The sequence below is a fragment of the Blennius ocellaris genome (genome assembly GCF_963422515.1).
Source record: "Blennius ocellaris genome assembly, chromosome: 14".
NCBI lineage: Eukaryota > Metazoa > Chordata > Actinopteri > Blenniiformes > Blenniidae > Blennius > Blennius ocellaris.
Genome location: NC_137663.1, coordinates 4948430 through 4973877, shown reverse-complemented (window position 1 = coordinate 4973877; position 25448 = coordinate 4948430). Strand labels below are relative to the sequence as shown.

Here is a 25448-nt window from a genome sequence, read left to right as displayed (position 1 = left end):
ACAAATGAAATCCAACACAGATACTGAAAACTTGGCAGGAAGCTCTGGGTAAGATCCCACCAGAGGAAAGTGAAGAAGTGTGAGCAGATCTGTGAAGCGTGGCAGCTTCTCTTCCTTTACGCCCCTGTGGCAGCAGCGGCTGCAGGGTTGGAGGCTTTGTGTTTATGGGTTGTCTGGATGTTTTGCTTTGGTAAACACACTTCTTCTCTCGAAGGTCTATGAGGAGAAAATGTGCACATACGGGCACTTCCTCTCAAGAATAACTCTCAACGATGAATAATTCTGCCGGAATCGTTCATTACCACTTTTGGTGAATTCAGAATTTCAGGGAAAGCTTTTGGGAAATGATTTGAACTGAACAAGACGGATCTTTCAGGGTGAGTTTGGAAAAACAATACAATTGGCTGCATGTTGATTGGATACACTTTCCGTAGTAATTGTTTTGGTTTTGTAAAAATATCATTTTTATCACGTATACTCTAAACTAAAAGTTGCATTTTAAAGGTTATTATGACACTACTTTACCGGTCCGACGATGTGTGTGCATCTTCACATCATATGAAACGTCTCTACGAGTCGATGAGTCGATTCAGATTTGCTCCCACCCGCTAGGTGTCTGTCAGGCGAACTGTTGACGGGTGTTTTTCACTGTACCCGGTTCTGGTGTGAACAGCGGGCTGGAACAAGTTGGCGTTTGATCGTAGAATACGAACCAGCCACTGAAAGCGTTGCCTCTCCCTATTTTGATGCACATATTGGACTGCTCTCTGCTGAACTCCCGAGCTATCATACTCTGGCCTGATTGTCCCCTCGCTGACAAATGTTGATAATTGCCTTCCAGTGGAGCTGTAAAAGCTCTCCCTGCTGAGCCCATTGACTCGCTTCTCCGAACCGTCGGTGGGAAGGAGCGGCGTGCCTCGGGCTCTCTGGCTCGGCTCGGAGCAGCACGACGAGGTGGCCGGGGAGAGATGTATGGTGGGATGCTTGCAGGATTAGGTCCGCTGAGATAACTGATTTGCCGATCGTTATATAAAGCCACATCTGTCCCCAGTCTCCTCGGTGGCATTTGGCCTCCCACGCCAGACGCAGCCGAACCCGGCAGCAAGACGAGGAGGAGAGCTCTGCCTGTGGAGAGGAAGCCGGTGGATGTGGGTGAGGGAGTGAGGCTGAACATGCTCCTGGCTTCTAGTTGCAGAAACATGAAGCAGATAATGGAGGGTAACAAGAAGAAATTATGTTCATATAATGACAGACAGATTGACCTGCCAAATGCTTTCAGTTCCAGCACCGACAGCCACAGTAAATCATGGATTTCTCCTGGAGCTACAACTCTGACTTGCGCTCTGCAAGGAGTTGTTTATTTTCTATTCATTCACTCAGAAATGACAGAAACGGGCTCGTCGTGGTTTTTCCCACATTAAAAAATGGCAACCCTGCAATATAGGCAGTAATTTTGCCAGTATAATTAGCGAGTACCCTTCATATTCATATCATCTTAATATATAATGGTTCAGCTTCTGATGTTAAACATCAAAAACAAGAGATTTGAACAATGACCTTATAACGATGCATGGAGTTCTTGATTTTCCAAACCATAACACACACTTGGAATACTCTAGGCTCAACAGTGTACATCAGCCTTAACTCAGTTTTACAGTTTTAAACCTTTGCAGGCTTTTCAATGGTAGTTAAAAAAAATACATTGATTTTATTGTTATAAAGGCCTTAAAATCCTTGAAATGGGAATTCGTAAAATGGGCTTGTTGGAGGAAAAAACTGTGAGGGAGAACATGAAGCACCACAGAACAGCTAACCTGAAAGAATAATAGTACCATTGTCAAGAATACAGAGGCTTCTATCGCTGTACCTCGAACCTACATAGGTTTTGAAGGAGCGTGCTCCTCGTACAACAGATACAGAGGTGCTTCAACAAAGACGTGGAGCTTGAACAGCACAAGCTGCTGCTCTAATGTGACGTCACACCGAGCTTCCTTTTCCCACCTTTCTTCAGGGAGGAGCTCATCTGATCGACGGACTAACCACAGAGGCTTCAATAAGAGAGCCGGTAGAGGTCGTGATGGACGCTGCCTCAAACATTCATCATATCACGACTCCAGAAATGCAATTTTGTCTTCCGTGTTGACTGACCATGTTTGTGTCCATGGGTCCGACTGCTGCTGTTATTACTGTTGTCCAGCACACATCACTTCGAGCTGAGCTCTACGTCGACTTTTTGATTGATGTCCTTGTTATTCATTGTTCCGTCCTTCGAAGTGGCTTGTTTGATGATGAATTAGATGAAGATGGACGTTGTGCCGCTAAACAAAGTCTCATAAATCCTACAGAAACATTTGGATGGAGTGCTTCTCTTTTGTTTGGCAGCAGACTGGTTGTAGGTATGGTTAGGCCCGGGATAAACACTGACTCACTGTTTTTCTGCAGAACAAACATCCTGCAAGAAATAGCGATGGGGGGGGGGGGGGGGGTGTTTTGAACCATCCCAGAATTGCCAATTTTTGCGCGTCTATATGTCACACATCCAAGAATTACGAGCTGCTCGGCGCCTGCAGAAAAGGCAGAGAAGCAGCCATCTGTCATGGCCCTTGTCCATTCCTTTGCTTGGTATCTCTGGTTGCAGCAGAGCTGTGGATAATCACTCATGTTGGGAGATGAGAGACTGTGTGGCTGTGCTCGGTGGGCTTGTCTTCCAGGGAGGGCTCAATGCCTCAATCTCTGCCCAGAGAGTCTTGACTTCAGCAGCACTGAGCGGCAGAGCCAGAGCCCCTGGGGGGGGGGGGGGGGGGTTGGCTGAGTTAGATTTCCCGACTGGCCTTTTTACAACTCTGTATTTTTCTGATGATTGAGAAAACAGCAAACAACTGAATGAATTGAGCTATGCATTCTTCGCCAGTAGCAGTCTCCTTAATGCTGCCAGAATGTTTTTTTTTTCTTTCTTTTGGGACGATAGATTTAGTTGCTTTTTTGTTTTGTTTTCCTTTTTTCTTCTTGAGATTTTCCTTCTCATTTTATCTTTCTCTCAGCACCCATTAGTTCTCTAAAGCTTGAGTCATCCCACATCGAGAGTGCCATTTGTCTGAAGACAAATTATTTTCTTTAAGAGAAATAGCATTTTTAAACCTACAATAAGGAAAATAATAAAGTACAAAAAGGACCATTTGACTGCCAGACAGTTATTGATTCACCTTTGTTTCAGTAGCTGTGTTTATATGGACCACAAGTAATCTGATTAAACAACTCCATCTGATTCCTTTGGCCCCATCTGATTAAAGTTACCGTCAGTGAGCTGCACAGTTGATTGATTCCCACTGTTGGTCTTTTGTGCCTGTTTTTTTATGTAATACTTTGTGGAAAGTAGTTGTGACAAAGCTGCAGCATCACACACACAAAAAAAGCTTCTGTTCTCATCTCTTCCTGATCGTTTACCAAACAAGGACCATGTTTCTTTGGTGTTGTAGTTTCAAAAGAAACACAACAAGCCTGATTAGTCTCGCCGCAAAGTTGCATGTCACAAACGACCAACATCAGAGCAAAGCCTCATGGGATTGATCCACTGACTGGGGGCCTGTTTACACATCAACCATTTCAAGTGCAAATGCAAGACTTTCAAGTGAAAACGTGACATTTGCCTTTAGCCTTTTGGGGACGGTTGACACGACACAGTAGCGGCACCAGTATTTTGATTGTGGGTGGGCCTCAAGAAAACTGGATGGGCCAGTAAAATAATCCCCCCAAAAACAACGGGTCCCCCTTAATCTCCATTTCAGCACTTTTCTGCAGCACTGAGGACAGCGACTCAGTAGAGTTGTAACAACAGCATACCTGAGTGGCTTCACATGCTCTCCACAAGGCTCGTCTGTGGACCTTGTGCAGGTCGCGGTGGTACATGATCGTATTCATGCTCCACTCTGGGCTCACTGCCGTAACGTAATGTAACGACAGCAAAAATATCTCCATTCCTGCTGCCTGGCGTTCCCCATCTTTCCTAAAGTAGTTTAGGTTTGATTTCAGAAGTTCTGAGCCATGTGTTTATCTTTATTTGCTTCTAATTTGTGGTTGTTCAGACCGGGAGACAAGGATCTCAAGCACTAGAACCAGTGGGGCCACAGCGGGCCCTCCGGCGTGATGACGAGCTTGACATTACTGCGCACTGCGCGTGGGGAGCCACATGTGGGGAAGAAGCTGCTGATTGGCTGAGAAGCTTTCACTCAAAGCTTTCCTCAGGTTGCTTATTGGATGAACTGACCAGAATGAAAATCACTTACTACTCACTATCGGCCTGGGTCAAAAGCATGGTCACAATAGTTGGGCCCGGACTTACAATGGGCAGCCCGGGCCCAACAGGGCCCAACAGGGCCCAACAGGGCCCAATAGTAGTGCCGCGGGTGGCAAAAACAACACTTTCTGTCTCCTTGAAGACGGCGGAAACACTGCAACTGCACATTCGCTCCATGGCCGTAGTAATTGGTTGTTCTGCACATGCTCAGTAGAGACATTCAGAACAAAGTTTCCTCCATGGTGTCATGACTCCCAGTCCACATTCTCCTGGACTTAGTACTTTTATTTTCACAGTCACTGCAATAACAATTCATCTTGGTGGTCTGTCCACTAGAATGTCCTTGTCCTCCTGTTGTTGGTGTTTAGAGCCCGTTGTTCTCTGCTGCATGTGCATGTGGTTTCATTACCAAAAAAACCCAGCGCCCACTAGTGGCCCAACATGAAGACTGTTTTCATGTAGATCAGGGCTCTCTAACTCGAGACCCGAGAGCCCTTGTCCTGCATGTTTCAGTCTTTCCCTGCTTCAGCAGACCTGAATCTAATGATGTCATCACCAAGGTTTGTGAAAAAGCCCAATAACGAGCCCTTCGTTGCAATCAGGTGTGTTGCAATTGGGAGGAGCTAAACTCTGCAGGACAGGGGCCCTCCAGGACTTGCATCCTTTTCAGAATGTCTTATACGTAAATCTTTTGTGGAACAAAAATGCAAAAACAATGCATTTTCCCTTGAAACGTTATGTAACCGGGGCCTGAATGGCATATTCTTGATACGTATGAGCCGACACATCAATCTGATCACTTCATTCATTTGATCTTTATGCAGCTGATGCACCACCATTGTTGCATCCACATCTGCAGGATTGTAGGCAGCTGGCGGGGTACAGTGGTGGGGTGTGCCAATTTTAGAAAGTACGGATAGCTCGCTTGTGTCTGTGTGATGAGGTTAGACAGTCAGAGCAAATTGACTTGTCTGTGAAGTGGTTTGAGGAGAGGTGGAGGTGGTGGAGGCTGAGGTGAAACAGGAGAGACAGGTAATTGCGTCTCTCGGGGGTTGAGGTGGATCTGCCTGTGATCTGCCAGAGCTGGAAAAAGTGTAGAAGAAAAAGAAAAGTTTCCTCCACTCACTCCAAGATTCTGTTGGTTCTCGGCAGGAGAAAAGGAAACGGGAAAGTGAAGTATTGACCCAAGGTGGTCTGATCCGTACCCCTCTGAGAATGAACGGGCTGCTCCGTTTTTATCACACTGTACTGCGAGTGATACTAGCCTTTCCTCCACTTCAAACAATGGCGGTCCAGTGTGACCCCAGGAGCAACACTGTGGTTTTATTCATTTATTTCTCTCTAGCCACAGAGAAGTCGTACCCCATGAAGTTTGGGCAGCGCAAGCTACATGTCAGAAGGGCTTTTCTTTCCAAAACAATATTTTGACTCCGCCAACACAGGGCACCCCTCTATTTTTCAACCATTGGCTCGTACAAGCTTCTCTCTCAAGAGGCTTCATGTAGCCACTCCACCATGAAGAATGAGGAGCCTCCCCTCAGACTTTTCCTGAACAAAACCACGCTGGTTTGGGAAAACACTCAGTTTTTAGCAACAGAATCGAATTTCTTGTAATTGTTTAAAGGTATGCAGGAGGATTTTCAGGAATTTTAGGAAAGAACCGCCCTCTCCACCGTTTGAAAAAAATGCGCATGCGCAACGCTGTACCTGCTCCCGAGACGGAACGCCTACTAAAACGCGTGCGAGAGACGTGCACGAGCCCAGTTCTCCTCGTGCACGCTCTGTTTACAAGTCACAAGTCGGCATCGCTCACATAAGCTCACTTTACAAGAAGATTTGCACCAGAGGGGGTGAAACTGTGTAAAAATGTCCCAGAATAATGCGTGGGGTCGGCCACCGGCATGATGAGAACCGTGTGGAGTGAGCTGCGTGCAGGGACGAACACGTACGACGGGCTTACGTCATATGTCACCAGAATGATTGACAATTGGGAGGACCAGTTATTTTGATGATCCACCCGGAAGAAGAAAATCCTCTACTATACCTTGAAGAACAATTAGGAAACATTTCATTTACAGCATTTCTTTCCTTAACATTAGTTTTGCTATGATTCTTTATGCACAGTTCTTCCATTTGCTGGCATAAAGACTCAGAGGCGTGAGCAGCAGTGTCGTCCAAGTAAACGCAGGTATACAAGCACACCCACCTATTTTTCAGTCAGTATTGCATACATCCTCTTCCACAATCCACCATATGATCCAGTTTGCCTGTTCTTTTTCCCTAGGATGGTGAAACACTGAGCCGCCCCTTCTCTGCCTCTCATTGGCAAGAAATCTCTACATTCGCGGATCTGATTGATTAATGTCTGTTTAGCGTGCAGCGTGAGGGCTGCTGAGCCAATCAGAGGCAGAGCAGGGCGAGGCACATGTAACCCATAAGTTATACTAGATGCTGATACCAAATACTCTAAATACAGTGGTCTTCCACTGTTTCTAAAAAGAACAAAAAGGGATTCCTGGGTTGCTTTTAAAGAAGGCTAAAATCGAGACTATATTCTCAATTGTCGGGAACGACGCACCACTGGGTGTAAGCCCAAATGAAACCATGCTCCATTTGAGTTTATATGCTCTTGACTTCTGGCCGTGGATTGCAGACTGTCGGGCTCAGACCTTCGGTGTGTGTTCAAGATCAAGGCAGGACATGACCAAGACAATGTTGCAGCCACTCTGCTAATTTTAGCGTTGTCGCAAAGAATGCAAACACACAGAGATGAAGCGAAGCAGAACTTCCAGACTCCTCCCGTTGGCTGCGGCCAGGGCATCATTACCATGGAAGTACTAATGTTTTGCAATTTACTGAATCTTCACATTGAATTACAGTTATTAGTTACACATTTGAAAAGCAGTAGAATTACTGTATAAAAGGCTCCTCCTTTGTCTGCCGGATGCGGATGCAAGCGGCTTATCTTGCCCCACACTTCATTGCACTCTTATTAACCTTAATTCATGGCTCGGCTTGGAAGCACTGTTTAAATAAACTATTTTTTTTCCCTGCTCAGCTTACCACTTTGTAGGTGGCAAAAACCGCAATTGCTTATTTACTGTTTCTTAATAGGCATTTCAGCAATATCAGTCAGCAATATCAGTAGTTTACTCAATCAGACACACTTGTAGACAAATTTCACTTTGTCATTAACTGTATTAACTTTATTTTGTATCCCTTATGTGCACCAATGACTTCATACATTCGATAAGACTATGCTATTGGCTTAATGAAAAGTCTGGTTGAAAACACGGACCCGTGATTGTACTTCCAATTGTGCTGAGGCCCTGTTTACATGAGAAAGTGAAAAGTGGAAAACATTCATAGGGTTTAGGGGGATCGTTGCCATGACAATGGTGCTTGGAGCCACTGAGATCACAATGGCTCCCAAGATGTACCTATTTAAAATCCCTCTGACTTCATGTCAAATACAATGAGTTTTCACTTGAAAAGTTGGCGTGTGCAAACGTAATCTTAGAGGGACAAATGTTTGTTATATGCAATCCAAAAATAATTGGGTTTTTTCTTCCTTTTAGCGATGACGTATTTGGGGAGAAAATTATCGTACAGGAAAATCGAGTAGTTTCATTAAAAAAACAGCCAACAGCACCTACGAGTGGCCCTCCATGAAAACTACATGGTTTTCAGAATGTTGTGGAACAGAAACGGAAAAAGGATGCATTTTAACTTCAGACTTTGTCGTGTAAACGAGACCTGATACCGCAAAAAAAAAAAAAAAAAAAAAAAAAAAAATCGCTTGGAATTCAATTGTGAGGCAGTTTCTTCAACAGGAAAGCTGCAGTTGCTACCAGTGTTTGCTGCAGGTGCTCATTTCACACACTGAGACTTAATTCAAGTCTAAATGTTAAACGTGTCAAACAACATGAAGGAGAATGAATTTGTAACTCACACACACACACACACACACACACACACACACACACACACACACACACACACACACACACACACACACACACACACACACACACACACACACACACACACACACACACACACACACACACACACACCTTGTAGCATTCTCAGACTTGTTATTTTTCTCCTTTCTATCACCAGAACCTTCAAAGCGATCATTCACGGGTGACAGCAGAATTACCGGCGCAGTGTACCTCAGGAAAAAAAAAAAGAAAAGTCGACTCTGAACAGCTTGTGGCAGTCGACTCGTGTGGTTTCTGCTTTTCGTAGCGTTGCGACTTCAACAGGCCGAGCCAGAACAGAAAGCAGCTGGCGTGAAGCCAAGGAACCATGTTGGGTCGCTTTCTGTGCTTCACATAGTAAAGAATGATTACAAACCCTAACTGAGAATTGAAACGTCGAGCGTTTGCGCCGCATGTGAACGTCAGACGGATAGTTAAAAGAAGAGGTCAAACCTCATCCGCGGTTTGGAACCCATAGATAATCAAAGAAAGCAGCATGTCGACGCCGTGTTACGATGTGATGTCCGACAGCTGCCGGGAGCCTAAACTCGCAGCAGCATCAATCCCACCGAGCAGCAAATATAATCTGCTGTTGGGCAGATTAGCAGAGGACTGCAGCAGCATGGAAATGAGGTTGGGCAGCCAGCGTTTCAGAGAGGCCCGCCGTAATCTGCAAATCCCTGCATCGAGGTCACCGGGAGGAAAAGTGACAGACCGCTGACTCCGATTTCATTACGCCGCCTCGGAACATCCCAGTTCGAGTGGTGCCCACACTCACAGTGCGAATACATCATCCAGACTCAGCAGTCGTCTTCTTTACAGCCAGGAAATTATGCCCATTTTTATCAAACTGATGTGTGTTTGCATCCACGTTTTGACTTTGTTTGTTTTTGCATTTGGGTCATCACAAACTGTGACGACATAAAATGACATCACACACTGAAAAATGGTGTCAAACCAAGGAGAGATTAAGTTGTGTATAAATCCAGTCCTCACTCTGAAATAAATATTTCCCTTCAAGAGGCAGCTTGCATGCATATTTTATTATATTGGTGGTACCAGTAGTACTTTTAAGTCTCACCAACTCACATTGTCACTGCAAAATTGTGTATCTGCAAAAACTCCCTTTCAACAGCATTTTCAAGTGAAAACATAAAACTCTCTTCTTGTTTTTTGTGTCCGTTCACGTGACAACTGTGCTCGGAGCCGCTGAAAACCGCGCCCAAGTTGGGACTTTTTGAAAATGCTCTGACTCCGTCGTCATGTAAACGGGTGAAAACACAGCTTTCCGAAAATGCTGCTACTGTTCCAAAAGTGCTGACACTGTTCACCCTTTTAACACAGACGGCAAAATTACACGTCATTATTTTTAAGACAAAAGCAAAATTTCGTCAACATCAGTCGAGACAATCAGAACAATGTATCCTTCGTGGTGTCATGACTCTTAGTCTATATTCTCCTGGAACTTGGTACTTTTATTTAGACAGTCGCCATAATAACAATCCAACTTGGTTGTTTATCCACTAGAATGTCTGTGTTCTCCGCTTGTTAATGCTTATAGCGTACGTTTATCTGCACATTTGTGTCATTTTTTTAAATTTCAAAAACAATCAGCAGCCCCCATGACTAGCTCAATATGGAAACTACATCGTTTTCAGCATTTCCATGTAAACGGACATCATTTTCAAAACGGAACGTTTTCACTTGTGGTGTAAACACGATATGGGTCAGAGAAGACAAAAAGTGGCAAGAAACTATTGCTTTGATGTTCAGTGTTAAGTTGTTTTAGTAAACCTCAGTGGTTCATCAGTTCGTCAGCCTTGCAGAAGCCAAGAGAAATCTCCTTTTCTTGCTCCATTTTATAAGAGTTCTGGTAAAAAGTACCTCTGACAAAACTGACAAGTCTGAAAACTTTGAGTTGCAGCAACCAGCTGTATACCTCAGTACATAGTGTCCAAATAGCAACTGGCAGTTGAAAGCTTCCGCGTTAACAACAACACGATTTGTGTAGCTTAGCTTGGTTTAGCGTGGATTCGTTCAGCTGGACTCGTAGCAATCAGCACATGTGTAATACCTACTGATCTGGCTTTATAACTGATGTATTTCCATTTGATCAGGCTCGATGGATCAGTTGGATATCGCAGATAGTTTCAACAAAGTACCAGATGATGTTTATTTTTCTCTTTTTGTGCATGTCTCGAAAGGCCCAGGGCAGATACCTTAACTCCCGCTGAAACTATAAATACTTTCCAACGTCATGATTCTTAGTTTTGACACAAACCTCTCACCACATGCTGACGCCTCTGCCTTCCTCCTGGACAGGCGTGCCTCACAGTCTTGACTCACCAGATGAGGAACCTTAAAAAACAACAAGGAGGATTTGAACTCCACCCTTGTGTCTTTGTTGTTGCCCATGTCATTATTAGTGTTTTGTCATACAGGTAATAATAGCAGTCAGGCAGCCCTGCCTTGCTTTGTTTTCCCTCGCCTTCTCTTTAATGTACCTGCGTCGTTATGTTGTTGAACAGGAGACTAAACAAAACCAGCCAGGTTGCTTTGTGACGGCAGTTTCTGAGCTATCAGGCTCCGATGGTTCACCTCAGGCCTCAAAAATTTGACCTGTATTCAGTCCATCGGGGAAAGTTTGAAAGGCTTGGACTCCGACGTCTCAGCCGGGAGTCCTGATGTCGCCTGTGTCGTTATTACAGCACTTTGTTGAAATCTTCAGAAAGCTCTGCCAGTGTCGCCTGCAGCGATGGAGTTTAGCGTCGTTATGACCTAACTTTTTAGTTTTAACCTAGTTTTTCTGACTTGCTATGTTGTAAACGAGTGGAATTTTACAGCATAGTTGTTCTGAGGAAGTGACATTATTCTGGGATGTAGTGGAGTTGAGGTCCAGATTCTCCTCTTTTAACCTGGATATTTGAAGAATTTGCATTACGGCCGTACGACACTGCAAATGTATCCTCAGCAGGGCTCGACATTAAGGGTTTTGACTTGCCCGGACAAAATTTTACTTGTCTGATGTTTAATGGAAATGTATAAGCTGGAGTAATGTATGTTGTATTTCACCAACATAACTTTTTACATACAAACACTTGTAGTTTCTTTAATAATCAAGATATCACAATGAAACTCAGGGAAGGCATATCTCTTTATACTCTTCAATCTGAGGGAATAATAATCTAGATTTTAACTTTGTTCTTCACAGCAAAAAGCCCAGAGTTGAATTAACTCCCACTGTATTTATTTTAGGCCAACTGGCCTCAAGTAAACAAATAATAATATGTACAATATAATAATAATATGTATAATAAACAGCTTTTTGCTGTGTTGGTGTGAAATAAATGTGATAGTATAAAGATTGGAGCCGTCACACCTTACTACCAATCTACTACATACTGACACACCTTATTTACTGTATTAGTCACTTTTTATCCATATGCATTTTTTACTAACATGGTAAATGTGTCATGTGTTTTTATTATATTAACAAATCAAATCCTGTCCCTGTTCCTCCTCCTCCTCCTCCTCCTCCTCCTCCTCCTCCTCCTCTTCCTCTTCCTGCTCACTCAACTTTTTTCCTGAACCATAAAAAGTTATGAAACTTCGGGATTAGAAAGTCAAAGTAATCCAAAATACGTTGTTTTAGTTGAAGTTGTTTTTATGTGTTGAAGTCGAGTGAGTTTTTAAGCACAATACAGTAAAATGTCAAAAAAAAAATGTATCTTATAATGGTTGCATTGTGGGTGTTTTTACACCGTGACAGTATGGTTCTGAGGCTAATGCTAGTTTGCTAGCTTTTCATGGCAGCATCACTGATGTCTCACCCCGGTCTCAATCGTGCCTTGTGTCCACTCGGTTAATTGGACGAAGCGACTGGTGACGGATGTGTGGATGGAGCTTCTGTTCTCCAGGCTACCGGACACCTGGAACGCAGCGAGACTCAAAAAGTGCACGGCGTTTTGTTAACTGACACACTCAGTCTGTCCTTTTTTATGAATCCGTGAGCAAACAGCGACTGACACGTGGCCTTTTGTCATCGGTTAAATAGACACTAAAAGGCTGCATTAAATTTAATGAGGGATCGTGGCGCTAGGTGACAGGAGTTACATCTCACAGCTCTCATTTCTCTCCACGCGGTGCTGGCTTTGTTTTTTTTGTGTTTTTTGGGAGGCGGCATTTTTCAAAGGCGTCGGTTGGGTGGTTAACGAGAGAACGCCGCGTGGCAGCGGGTGGCGGCGTCACTCCTTCAACGTCTCCTCGGAGCTGCATCTTGAATATTAATCGAGCGGAAAAGTGCCCGGACTGGAATGAGTCTGACGGCATGCGGCCTGGGCTCTCTGATGATGGTGATTAGTAGATTAGAGGAAGGCAGTAGTCTGCTGAGAAGCGCCGCTGAGAGACCAAACTGGTCGGTACTGTGCAGGGACCGGAACTCTGTGAACCGCAGGTCGTCTTGCGAAGACTCCTGTGTCACGTTCATTGAACTTTAAATGAATTCAATTAGTTTTATTACTTCTAACACATCAGACCATAGCAAATGTTCAGTCTGATTATAAAAGACTCCCCCAGTATTCCTTTAAAAAGAAACGGGCACGGCCCCGACAGGCTTTTACGTCCAAATGGGACGTTGCTGTTACAATTTCAGGAATTTGTGTTCAGCTGGAGCCAACGCGGTCGCCCTCGTTCACCTGCGGCCATAAATCAAACGCGTTTGTCTTCTGAGGCTGTAGGCAAATTTATGTGGATATGAGCCTGCTTGCAGGTTCTTTATAGGATCTAGTGTTTGACCTGAGCTGCTGTATATCAAGTTTTTTTGTTTGTTTATTATGCTTCAAGACAATTTAGCCATTTTCAGGCTTAAACTCGGCCTTGTATTTTTGCTTCTGTACAACACTTGCATTATTTTCCAACTGAAATCTTGCTTTTAAACAACATTCAGATGTTCTTTTTGGTTTAATTTGAACTAAAATGATCATCTCTGAAATGTGCATTTTGTTTTTTTTGTTGTTGTTTTTTTCGCACATTGCCACAAAGATGTTTATTTACTTTCTAAGATGAGGAGAAAATCGTCAAAAGATTAATTGGTGTCACGACGCGTTGCCATTGTGCCTTTAATATTTTGAAGTTGCATGTGTGAAAGCAGTTAAAATGTTGATTCATGGCTTCAACTGAAAGGAAAAGTCCTTGGCTGAGAGCTTTCGTGTTCAGATGTCATCAGGCGGCAGCGAATGGACAATTCAGGAGGCGTTCGAGGTCGAATCAATGTAATGGTCAACTTTGTAGTGGAGGGAGGTCAGTGGGTGAGTCAGCAAGTGAAATAATGCTCCGAGGTTATAATTTTTATTTCAAATATCACAGTTTCAGGTCAAATGTTGTGAATTAACACTGTGTACTCTTGAACTTTTATGGTAAAATATATACAGAAAATGATTCAAGATCTTGAGATGTTACCGATGTTGACGTTTTGTTACCCACTACACTTTTATGATCCATTAACACGACACAGTTTCAAGTGAAAACTTATCATTTTTTTCATTTTCAATTCAGAAAAATGTGACATTTACGATGCAACAATTTGAAAAGTATGTCTGTTTACACAGAAAAGGTGTAATTTACATGCTGGGCCACTAGTGGGCACTCTGGTTTGTTTCTGTAGTGAAAACACACACACATGCAGGAGAGAACAACGGGCTCTAAACATTAACAATGTGAGAACACACATTCTAGTTGACCACCAAGTTAGATTGTTATTACGGTGACTGTCAAAATAAAAGTACCAAGTCCAGGAGAATATGGACTCGGAGTCAATACACCACAGAGGCAACATTGTTCTGATTGTCTCGACTGAGCATGTGCAGAACTACTAGTCAGTACAGCCTTGTTGCGCATGTGAAATTGCAACGTTTTTCAAAAGTTGTGTTTTCCGTGACTCCGAGCACCGTTGTTGTGTAAACACACATTTACACATATCACACACATAAACCGGTTCTGCAAAAAAGTGAGCACCAGCTGTGTTTCAGAAGTGGCACAGTTGTCTTTGCTGGTTTTTGGAATATTTCCTTCATTCTCTATTTCATTCTTTGTCGTATTGAGAAAAATATGAATCTGGAGTTTATGTCGTCATTTTGAGAAAATAATATTGAGAGTTTGGGCCATGACACGCAGCCTATTTCAAACAAGCTCTGACTGCCATTGAGTTGGAAGCAGGCGCCTAAAACGCAACGAAAGTTTTCCATTTTTACATGGAAAAAGTTGCTGTGTAAGCGGAACGTGAATAAAGCTAGTTTAACTAGTGCTAGTTTATTCTGGTCAAATCCGCTCACTTTTACTCCTCAGAAAAGCTCAGGTTATATCCGCTACCTTAAATTACTCCTGATTTAAAAACAGGAATATTTTCTCTGGAGGGCTTTGAAAGCTTCCCGCTGGCAGAACTGCAGAATCCTTTTATTGTGAAGAACTTATGGGGATTGTTTAACGGGGAGTTGGCAGCACTTCACTAGCGACTTGGGTTTCAAAAAGAAAAAAGCACTCGCGCTCGACCAAGCCTGCTTGACCGATCACTGCTTCTCGCAGTTTGGCGTATTTCCACAGAAAAACCCCTCCGTTTGCAGAGTCCGTTTACTCGTCTTCTCCCGCTTTTCTTGCACACGTGTGATTGCGTCCTCCATCTGTTCCCCGGCTTTATTCTGTCTTTCTCTTTCACTGTCTGCCTCAATTACCTCCCCTCATCTCAGCGTCCGCCCACATCCTTCCTCCACAAAGTTAAACGTGTGCACATATTAGCTCGAAAGTTTCCCGCTCTCCTTGTCTTGTTTCTCAAGGTCTTGTTGAGCAGCAGGAAAAAGCCCCAGAGGAATATCACCGAGACGTGTGCTGAAATTTTAATCAGGAGGAAATGGGGCGGCACAATCTCGCTTCTTTTTCGTATGGAAGTGCACAGATGGACTCTCGCTGCTTGTCGGGTCGTTGTGCGACGCGGCGGGGGCGTCTGTCCGCCATCGCAGTCGGAGAGGTGGGGGTCACGAGGGTCGAGGAGAAGCGAGGGAAGAACACGAAAAGCAAAGGCCGAGAAGATCTGCTGGGATTTTCTTCTTTCGTTTGATTTAGAGCCACCAAATGTCTGTAAGCGGAGGCCAGTCATTTGTCACACAAACAGGCTGAAGCCCCGCCCCCCCCCCCCCATCCCCCGTCCAGTCGACCCGGCCTGCTGGATGTTAAACGGAGGAGCGGTGCAGAGATGTCCGTCGACGCCTTTGGATCAGGATCACGAGCTTGTAACGTCTGCTGTGACACTTCCTCATCACAAGTTCCAGTGAAATTCAGACTCCAGTGTGAACTGGAGAGAGTCCAGACCGAGCGTGAAGCACACCTCCATGTCTGAGCCCACTCTGAAACACATGGCGGGCCTCCAGTTCGGCGAGGCGAGGGTCCGCCCCAGCTGGGGGAGGCCAGGGTAACACATTTTACTGGGCGATATAGTCCCCGACAAATTATTGGCGATAAACAATATTACTGTCAAAAAATGTTTTGCAGCAATAATAACTGCATATGTACTTATAATATATAATAATAATGTAAATATACCCTTTCAAGTGCAATCCACTTTTATTTCTCATTTTGTACCATCGTAATCAAACCTTTATCATTTAAATAAGGAAAAGAAACAAAAAACTGCACTTGAATAAAAATCACAGCCACAAAAGATAAAATAGACACCGTCTGTTAAGAAAACAACCCAATCAAATTTAAAAATACACACGCACGCACGCACGCACACACACACACACAACACAACAATAAATAATATTGAATAATAGAAACTCCCAGCTGGGAAAACTGGGTCGGGTTTTCGGTTTGATGTGTTTGTCTGGTTCGTGTTGATGAGTTCACGTCGCTCATTCGGTCTGAAGCTGAAATGTTTCTTCACCGGGGCGGCGGAGTCCATCGCCTCCCAACTCTCATCCATGGGCTCAAACTTGTTTTCTTCAGACTGCTCGTCACCTTTCCAAGGACTTTTCGGAACAGGTCTGATACTCTTCATTAATGGGGCTTTTCCATCCGCCCCCCACTCCGCTGGACTCGCCTCGGTTTTTCGGCTTTTCCGTTTCGTTACGATAATGTGAATGCAGGAAGGAGGCGGCGGCGGCGGGTCCACTCAGAAACAAACAAACAAAAACACACATGAGATTGAATTGAGCCTGGAAAAGACCTCGGGTTCCTTCATTCTGCTGATACCAGTTCACTTTCTGGAACCGACCCGAGCTGAATATGTGACGTGCTGCTCAGTCATGACATGATACTCAAGTCAAATGTTGAAATATCATTTATTTTATAATCTTGTTTTTTTTTTTTTTTACTACTATTATTTAAACTCACAAATATATGTTTGTAGTATTGTTTGGAAAAAGAGAAAATAACATTAATAGAGAAAGATTGAAGAACTCCATTCATTAGTTGTTTTACTGAAAAAAGAAAGAGTTCCTTTATCGCTGAATGAGTGCCCGTCGATACGGTAACGATTTCAAGCGAAAATGCTCAAACTTTTGTTGTTTTTAGTGTCGGTTTACGCGACAATGATGCTCTGAGCCATTGAAAACACCACAAAGCATACAAGGGGAAAAAAAGGGCATTTCAGTTCTGTACAAAGGTTTATGTGACATGGAAAGTTCATCTCTCGATATTAAAGAGAAATTGGAAAAGGAGCTTGGTAAACACGTCTCCGAGGCAGAATGGGTTGTTATGTGTGAATCGCAGCGCATGTCCAACAACTCCTGGACCTGGAGAGGGAATCCATATTTTATCACTCCTAAAATCAAGAGGGGAGTGGGATCAACCCAGCGGGCATGCTGGAGATCATCTGGTTGATTTATGTAGACCACACACACATATTCTTATACTAGTGCCGCAGATCGTGTCGGGTTTTATACTTGGGACACGTGACAGGTGAGGTAGTTCCAGAAGAGGATCAGTATTTAATTAAAATACTACCGTATTTTCTGCCCTATAAGGCACACCTACATTGATTGACATAATTTACAACTTTGTTCATATATAAGGCGCACCACATTATAAGGCACATGGAATACACCAGTGATCAGCAACCTTCATAGCTCAAAGCCATTAGGTTACATTTTCCACTGATTCTAACACCCAGAGAGGTGCACACACTTTATTTTGATAGTCCTACCTGCAGCCTATGCCAGGAGGACACTACACACAAAACCTTCTTCACTGCTGGTTGACAACTTACAACTACCGGTAATAAACTAAACTACATGAAGTAAGCAACAAAAACACAACACAACACAATTATTACCGACACCACAAACCAAATAGAACCCCCAATAATTGCATTTAAAACACCACAAACAGAAACTCCCATAATTCATTGCAGCTATCGGCTGCACTGAGGAGCTCAGGATGTCCCATCATGCCTTGCAGCGACGAATTCATGTTTTGTGTTGTTGCAGGTTATTGTGGGTTGTTGTTGGGCTTGGTGTTGTGTTGATTGTGTTTATGTGTTTTTGTTCCCCAGTTTAGGGAGTCATTATTTCATCTAGTTTATTTTGGTTTGTTAGAATGTTGGTGTGCAACCATGAGTGATGAAGGTGTTGTGTGGAGTGTGGTCCGCTCTGAAGATCCGGTTGAGAAGTTAGAGTTGTCAAAATAAAAGCTTCTGGTTGTTCAGCTGTCAAATAGCAGTCTGGAGTAGAGCAGTTCTTCCATATATGAGGCGCACTGGCAGCTTTTGAGAAAATTTGAGGTATTTAGGTGCCTTATAGTGTGGAAAATACGGTTTTGTCCGCAAGTAGAAAGCCAATCACAAGACTACGGTAGGATCTGATCCTACGACCGTGGAGCAGTGGGCGAGCACTGTGGAGGAGAGCCATCCTCTAGCGGACAACAGGGACTTGACTCATCGTAAAGCTGAATACTTAATCGTGTATATGTGTAACACCCAACCGCCAAAACTGTTAATAGAAAACCATAATAAAACGATAAGTGAAAAAAGAAAATGCCACAAAGACCCGGTGTCTTTAAAGTTTATGTCCATCTTCAGACAAGAAATCAGAATTAAAATACCTCCACTCCCAAACAAATAGTACCTGACTGTCTGTGTGACCCAACTCGACGATCAGATATGGAACATTCTCAGGCGCGTTGTGATCGTCTTGGACCTGCATCGTATTGGTGATTTACTGTACATGAGTTGATTATGCAGGGTCATCTTCCATCCAGCCAACAGTGTCATTAATAATCCCTGGTCTTTCATGCAGTCACTGATGCCATTTGTAATGAAAGTGTTTCACTAATTGCCTCCTCCAATCGGGCTAATTATTTCTCCATTGTGCTGTGATCCTGTAATTCACCGCGCCGAGTCACTGCAAGTTGCCGAGTGTTCAGAATGACTAAGTGGCAGAAGACACGGCCTCCGACTTTGTATGCGGAGCGACGGCGTATATCTGCCTCTACGTGTGCGGTTCTGTGTGTGTATGTGTGTGTGTGTGTGTGTGTGTAAAGCCTGCACAGAGTTGTGCATCACAGCATTGATATTCTACTCACAAGGTTGTCAAGCATGAAATAGAAGACTACACTTTTTGTGGATAAACTCTTTGCAGAGCGTTGGCAGAGAGCGAGAGTTGACGCTCCGCAGAAATCTGCCCGTCGACACGGACGGTGACGGGAGTGTCTTCAGGGCCTCATGAAAGAAAAAGTACATTTCCACAGTTTTTACCTCGTGTATTTGAGCTAATAGTTCATTTAGCACTTTATCTGTGATGGATAATTGTGAATAAAAAACCCGTTGATATTGGAGTATTTTCACCGCAGATTTCGTCCTTTTTCCTTCCTGCCTCTTTCTGGATTATTGCGCTTTTCCTAATTCTGCATCCAACAGTAACATTCTAATGTCTGAATCACAAACCCACCATTGGGATGCTTCATGGCAGCATAGCTTCCTTTGGCATTTACCTTAACCCAACCATCATGTACACTCACTGCTTCAACAAGGTTTCTCTACTTGTAAAACATCAGGAATCAGAGATAACATGAGCATAGATTCACTGGCTCGTGAACAAATCTTGTCGTGCATGTAGTCCTGTTTTTAAGGGCTGCTGGTGAAGTCAATTTTCGCCACTAGTGTCGTCAAGACCATCTAACTTTTCCCACTGGGGATTAATCTATAGCGGTTGAAACTTTGAAGGAGTGGAAGGAAAGCTGGTTTAGAAGAAACTGATCCGGCTCTGGGCAGATTTCTCTGACCCCGTTTTTAAAACGAGTCGTTTCTCAATCAGAAGGTTGCAGGTTCAACCCCCCCATATGATTACATGTTGAAGCAGCCGTCACCACTGGTGGATGAATGTGTGTGTGAAGAATGCTGTGAAGCTCCCTGACAACTCTTAGATCAGTGGAAAACCTGCAGTATCCATTTACCATGATTACCACTGCCATGATTAGTTGAAGTAAAAAGTACTTTATTAATCACTAAATGTTTTAATCAAAGATCACAGTTGAAACACCCCCCCCCCCCAACATAATACACTGAATGACATCAATTGACCATTTTTGTTGTAATCATTGGAAATTGGCAGGATATTCAAAAAATTGTGCAACTGAAAGAACCACAAAGTGTCGGTATTGGGAATGAGTTTGAAAAGCATCCATCCGCAAAGACTTTTTTTCTGAAAGGCTTCTCGCTTGTCCACCGTCTCACGTGCCGTTTTCAACAAATTGTTGAAAATCACTGCTGCTGTTCTCAAAAGCATATTTCAACACAGAAGTGTGTGAGCGAGGCAGCGTCGCTGATGGTCACTGCTGGTGTTGCTCCACAGATGGTGAATCGGCAAGCGAAGGACGCTCAGATGGGACACGACGTCACGCGCAGAATAGACTGGCATGACTACCAGGCCATTCGAAGAGAGGCCGCCCGATCCGGTACGTCCAAACCTCTCCATCATTTACATCAGTTTGACGAACACTCCTGCTCTGGGGAGTCCACGACGGAAAACTGTGGACTCGTCTCACATCTCAGATCTGACAAAACACAGGGAAGATGAACCATTCATGAAAATAGGTTTCTTGGGTTTCGACTGAAATCTGAAGAAAGTCAAGAATCCCTTGAGAGTCGTCAAATCCTTCACTCTGTTCACGACTGTGTGACACGAGTCGAGATCATGTTTTTGCAGACGATACGAGGTGAATCTGCACCGACGTTGACGTGATTACGATAGAATTGAAGTTTGTGCCATCCATCCATTGAAAGTAAAGTTCAGTGTTGAGTGTTTTTCATCACTGTTTTTCTAGTGCTGCATGGATAACTACGTCATGACATACTGCATTTCTTCTTTAAAATGACGTGGTCGCAGGCTCACAACCGAATCCTTGATCCGAATCCAAAGCTCGACTGCTTTGTGCCTCGGTGGCCGATTCTACAAACGATTTTGCCACAACCTCATCTCAAACGGCCAAAAATCACTCTGTAGGCGCCTGTAGGAGCGTTTGCTTTACGTAACGTTTTCAAGCAAAACCTCCGTCACGTCCTGGTGTCCGTTCACACCACGAACCCACTGGAAACGCTACTTTTTGAAAACGCTGCTACTGCACATACACGCACATACATTTTTAGTTTTTTAGCACCGTTGTCATGTAAACGGACTCCCGAAGCACAACGGAAGTCTTTCATATAAAAACCCTGTCGTGTTAACCCGGAGGCCAAGTTCAATATGGCTGCACTGTGAAGTCCAGTGGGCGGAGAAAAGGGAAGACCAATGTCACTGAAGGGGTCATAACAACAATGAAAGGCTCATAATACTGAAGGTATTGCTGTTATAAATGACTTAGTTGTTTTTTGTTTTTGTTTTTTTAAATGAACTACCGATTGTTTACAAAGGTGAAATCGATCATTTCTGGAATGAAGGAACTATCAGATTTATTTCCTCTCTTTTCAGTGGTTCTGCACTGTTCCTCATTGGCTTTACAGAATATTTGAAATGCCTTTAAACCAGTCGGTCCTCTGAGGAAAACCACTTTTGTGGAACACCACAATATTTTTGTTGCAACTGCAATCTTTGTTCAGGCTGTTAAAGGAAGACAAACATTCACTGGCCTGGAGGCAACCGCTTACCTCTCACACTTTATACCTTGATTTTCCTAATTATGTTATCTCCAAGAGTGGGACACACACACACACACACACACACACACACACACACACACACACACACACACACACACACACACACACACACACACACACACACACATTTTTTCTAATGCTGTTAGAAAATGCTGTTGGAGTCGGTAAAGTGAGCCTGTGTGTGTGTGGTGCAGGTAACGGCGAGCAGGGGAAGCCGTTCCCTCTGACGGAGGCCGACCGGGTGGAGCAGGCTTATCGGGAAAATGGCTTCAACATTTACGTCAGCGACCGGATCTCCCTCAACCGCTCCGTCCCTGACATCCGCAACCCGAAGTGAGTTCCTCGTTCAGCAACAGCGACACACAAACCGAGGTTTCGCAGTGAAGAAGACGTCTGTGACAGGCCGTTTGTCGTTCTCTCCCTGAAGGGATGCTGCATCTGTTGCTCATTTTTCCTACATATTGAACTATTGTAAATATTGAAGCTACATATTATGGCTTCAATATTTACAGTAGTCCAATAGTTTGCACGGATTTTGTTCTCAATAAAATAGTTGAATGAAAAAACTATTTTAATAATATCAAAAAACCGAATAACAGAGTCTGCCATTTTCTTTTCGAAATATTTATCCATGGCTTTCTTGTCATTTTATTGTCTTAAATGATCAGGGTCAGTCGTAAGGTGCTACCTACTGCCACCTGCTGGCAGGGGACGGTGTGTAAATGGCTTCTTCTGCACGCACACGTTTCAGGCACAGACTGAACAATGTCAAATCACTGCCGCTGACTCATTTTTTAAACCAATGAAATGACAATAGAACAATTTTCCACGACACACCTGAAGATCTCTACACGCTGAGTGTTTGAAAATCACTGGTTGAAAGATTCTAGGTCAGCTCCAGGTCAGATTGAGTTTTGGTAAAGATGCACTAGTTATAGAGTTCTTTCAGGAAACAAATGAAAGTCAATATAATATCAACAAAACAATGAGGATGTATATGTTTGTCTTGGTGTGGTCTAACAAGTAGAACCCTGTGCTTGTGTTATGTGTTTTAAACGTTTTCTTTCAGCAGATTTTCCTTTTCATCCTGGTCTGATTGTCTGAAAACATAGTTTGGTAACATCGTTCTCAAAACCAGATTTGACACTTCACTCTGTTTCTGTCCCTTCAAATGTGGTTCTTCTCTTGGTCTGGAATGTTTCTGGTCTTGGTCTTGACTGGGGTCAGGAGGTCTTGACTACAACACGAGTGAAAATACTCCAATAAAACTCTTTTTTTATGTTTGTAGTTTATTATATTTTTACGAGCCTGTTAAATTCTACAACTCTGTGTTTTCTGTTCCTTCCGGCTGATCAGGAAATGGATCTGACATCTCAGGAAAAAGAGGCAAATATTTGCGATGTAACTGTTCTATTAGTCACATTTTTATACTGTGAAATAGTGACAAGAAAAAAAAAATCTATCAACTAGCTGTAGAAAAAGGCCCAAATATTTCGAATAACCTCAGGCCAAAACTGCCATTTTATTCCCTATGAATAAATAAATTGAGCTTCTGTGTCTGAAGGAGCAGATTGGTCTGAACGGGCAGGACGGGGGCCACAGAGGACAAAAGTCTGCAGGTTTTCATTCTCGCCAAAGACTGCAGCAGGTTATTTCACAGATTGGCACTCCATCAACTGTAGAGGAAAAATGAATCACCTGCTGCAGTCTTTAGTTGGATTGAAAACCTGCAGACTCCCAGCCTTTCGTGGCAGATGGCGGTTGTTCCCCCCTAAAAAAAAAAATAGGGTTGGATATTGGATGTGAGGGTGGGCCAGCTCCGGGGCAGGGAAATCTGTTGCTGCAAGAAGGAGACAGAGAAACCGGGACTGAAAAGGCCGATGGGTTTCTGACGACAAGTTTGCACACATTTTGACCACATTGGTGTCAGTAGAGGTTTTTACTGCACGATTTGTTAACCAGAACTACAAAATATGCTCGTCTCCCAGGACTATAGGATCACTTTTAGGCTCCGCTTACACAACAGTTTCATGTGAAAATGCATCATTTTTACATTTTCCTTTAAGAACTGCAACATTCTACCAACGATCTCCATCTGCATGCAAACATGAAAACATATCATTTTTGTGTTTCAGAAAAAATTCACGTTTATCTGGCAACAATTTGATAACAATGTCCGCTTACACGGAAAAGATGTAGATTTCATGTTGGGCCACTCGCGGTTGTTTGTCTGGACGGATAGTGAGAAGATCCATGAATCAGACTCATACGTTCTCGATTCCGACTCTGGTGTAGTTTTCACAGGTCTGAGAATATGTTTTGTTCTGGATTTATTTGATGTTTCAAAATTAAGGTGCCGTTTACACATTATTTCAAGTGAACACGCAAAGTTTTTGTGTTTTCGTTTCTGAAATGTTTCGTGTTTACACTGCAACATTGGAAATTGTAAAAAAAAAAATGGTAAAAATGGTGTAGTTCCCAGTCCAGAAGAATCTGGACTGGGAGTCATGACACCACCGAGGTGTTCTTATTGTCTCTATTGAGCATGTGCAGAACTACTCCTTACTGTGGCCGTGGTGCACATGTGCAGTAGCAGCATTCCCGACCCACAAGAAGACCACGCCCCGAGTGTTTCCAGGAAGTCTTGTTTTCGCTCGTATCCATGGAGATGGAGCCAGAGCATTTTTTTAAAGTTCCACCTTGGAAGCTATTTAAAAAAAAAAAAAAGTTCTGTTTTCAGTGGCTTTGAGCACCATTGTCGTGTATGCAGACGGACGGTTGGCATTTTCGCTAGAAATTGTTCCAGTTTCAAAGCATGTGTCCGTTCACCTGTTCTAAACAAAGAGACCCTAGAAGGCCAATATTGTATGAACGCAGACCTTCAGAGGCTGTCTTTAGATTATTGCATGGAGCTGAGAGAAACTGTGAGACTTGTTGTGTCGTAAGACTTGAAAGAGAAAAAAAAAGAAAAGAAAACATCCCAGTCTGAAATTTCAACCTGATGAAATCCCAGGGCAACGGAGGATAAGAGCAACAGGCCCACTTTCCACACAGGATGAGTTTGTAACGAGCAAGTCTTGAAAGGATGATAGCTCCCATTTTAAGATGGTGTGATATTCACTTTGAAACCCAAAGTGTTTAATCACCACGTGGCCAGCAAAGTTAAAATACACCTTTTCATATGAAAACTACACCGAGAATCAGATGTGACAAATCTGCAACACACGATGGAATAAACTGGAGCGAAGAGAATACGTCTTTCTTTCTTGCTTGCTTTCTTTCTATCTTTCTGTCTTTCTTTCTTTCTTTCTTTCTCTCTTTCCTTCTTTCTTTCCTTCTCTCTTTCCGTCTCTTTCCTTCTCTCTTTCATTTGCTCTTCCTCTCTCTCTCTCTCTATCTCAGTGAAAACTACTGTTGTCACTGTTTCTGCCATAACCATGTAAACATGAACCTTTTCTGAAACGATGCATTTTCAGCTCAAATGTTGTCATGTAAACGAAGCCCCATGAGGTTTAGACTCTGCTCCTCTCGTCATGAGGCGACGATGCTCACCGCTGCACCGGACTGCTGCTAACGTCGTCTTCAACGCTTTCCAATAGGTTTCTTTAAACTCATTCCTGGAGTGACTGTTTGGAAACCTCCGGTTAACGATGTGCCTGGTCCGTCCAGCAGAGACCTCCAGCTCAACAAACACGTGTTGATCAACTGTTATTGACTGTAACTACCAGTGTCGCTGACATCCTCCAACTCTTCCAAGACATCAACTCTTTGACTTGTTCATTGAAGCCTCAGTTCCACCGCACTTTCTGTCCCGGGACGTAGCAGGGCCGACGGGTTTTCGCGTGGCCCCACTGAAAAAGCTGTGGATGGTACGGAAACAACCCCAACCACCGGGTACGACTTTCCGCCACCCCTCCGTTGAGGTACAGAGCACCGAGTACGGGGTCTGTGAGGAGGAGTGCTGATTGGTAGATACGATCGTCACTCTCGACTTACCTGCAATATTTAATTATGTTATCGGCCGTAACAC

The 25448-nt window shown here is 43.5% G+C and overlaps 1 protein-coding gene across 2 annotated transcripts in view; it reads left to right on the top strand.

Annotated features, from left to right (window-relative positions):
• LOC308139387 (polypeptide N-acetylgalactosaminyltransferase 10-like) overlaps positions 1-25448 on the top strand; it is a 116994-nt gene that overhangs the window by 23901 nt on the left and 67645 nt on the right. The window contains exons 2-3 of one of the 2 annotated variants that reach the window (XM_080508817.1): positions 20145-20217; positions 21613-21751. In XM_080508817.1, coding sequence (XP_080364943.1) covers positions 20145-20217; positions 21613-21751 — 212 coding nt within the window. Of the gene's footprint in view, positions 1-20114; positions 20218-21612; positions 21752-25448 lie in introns of both variants that reach the window. The other variant, XM_080508816.1, reaches the window with a different exon arrangement.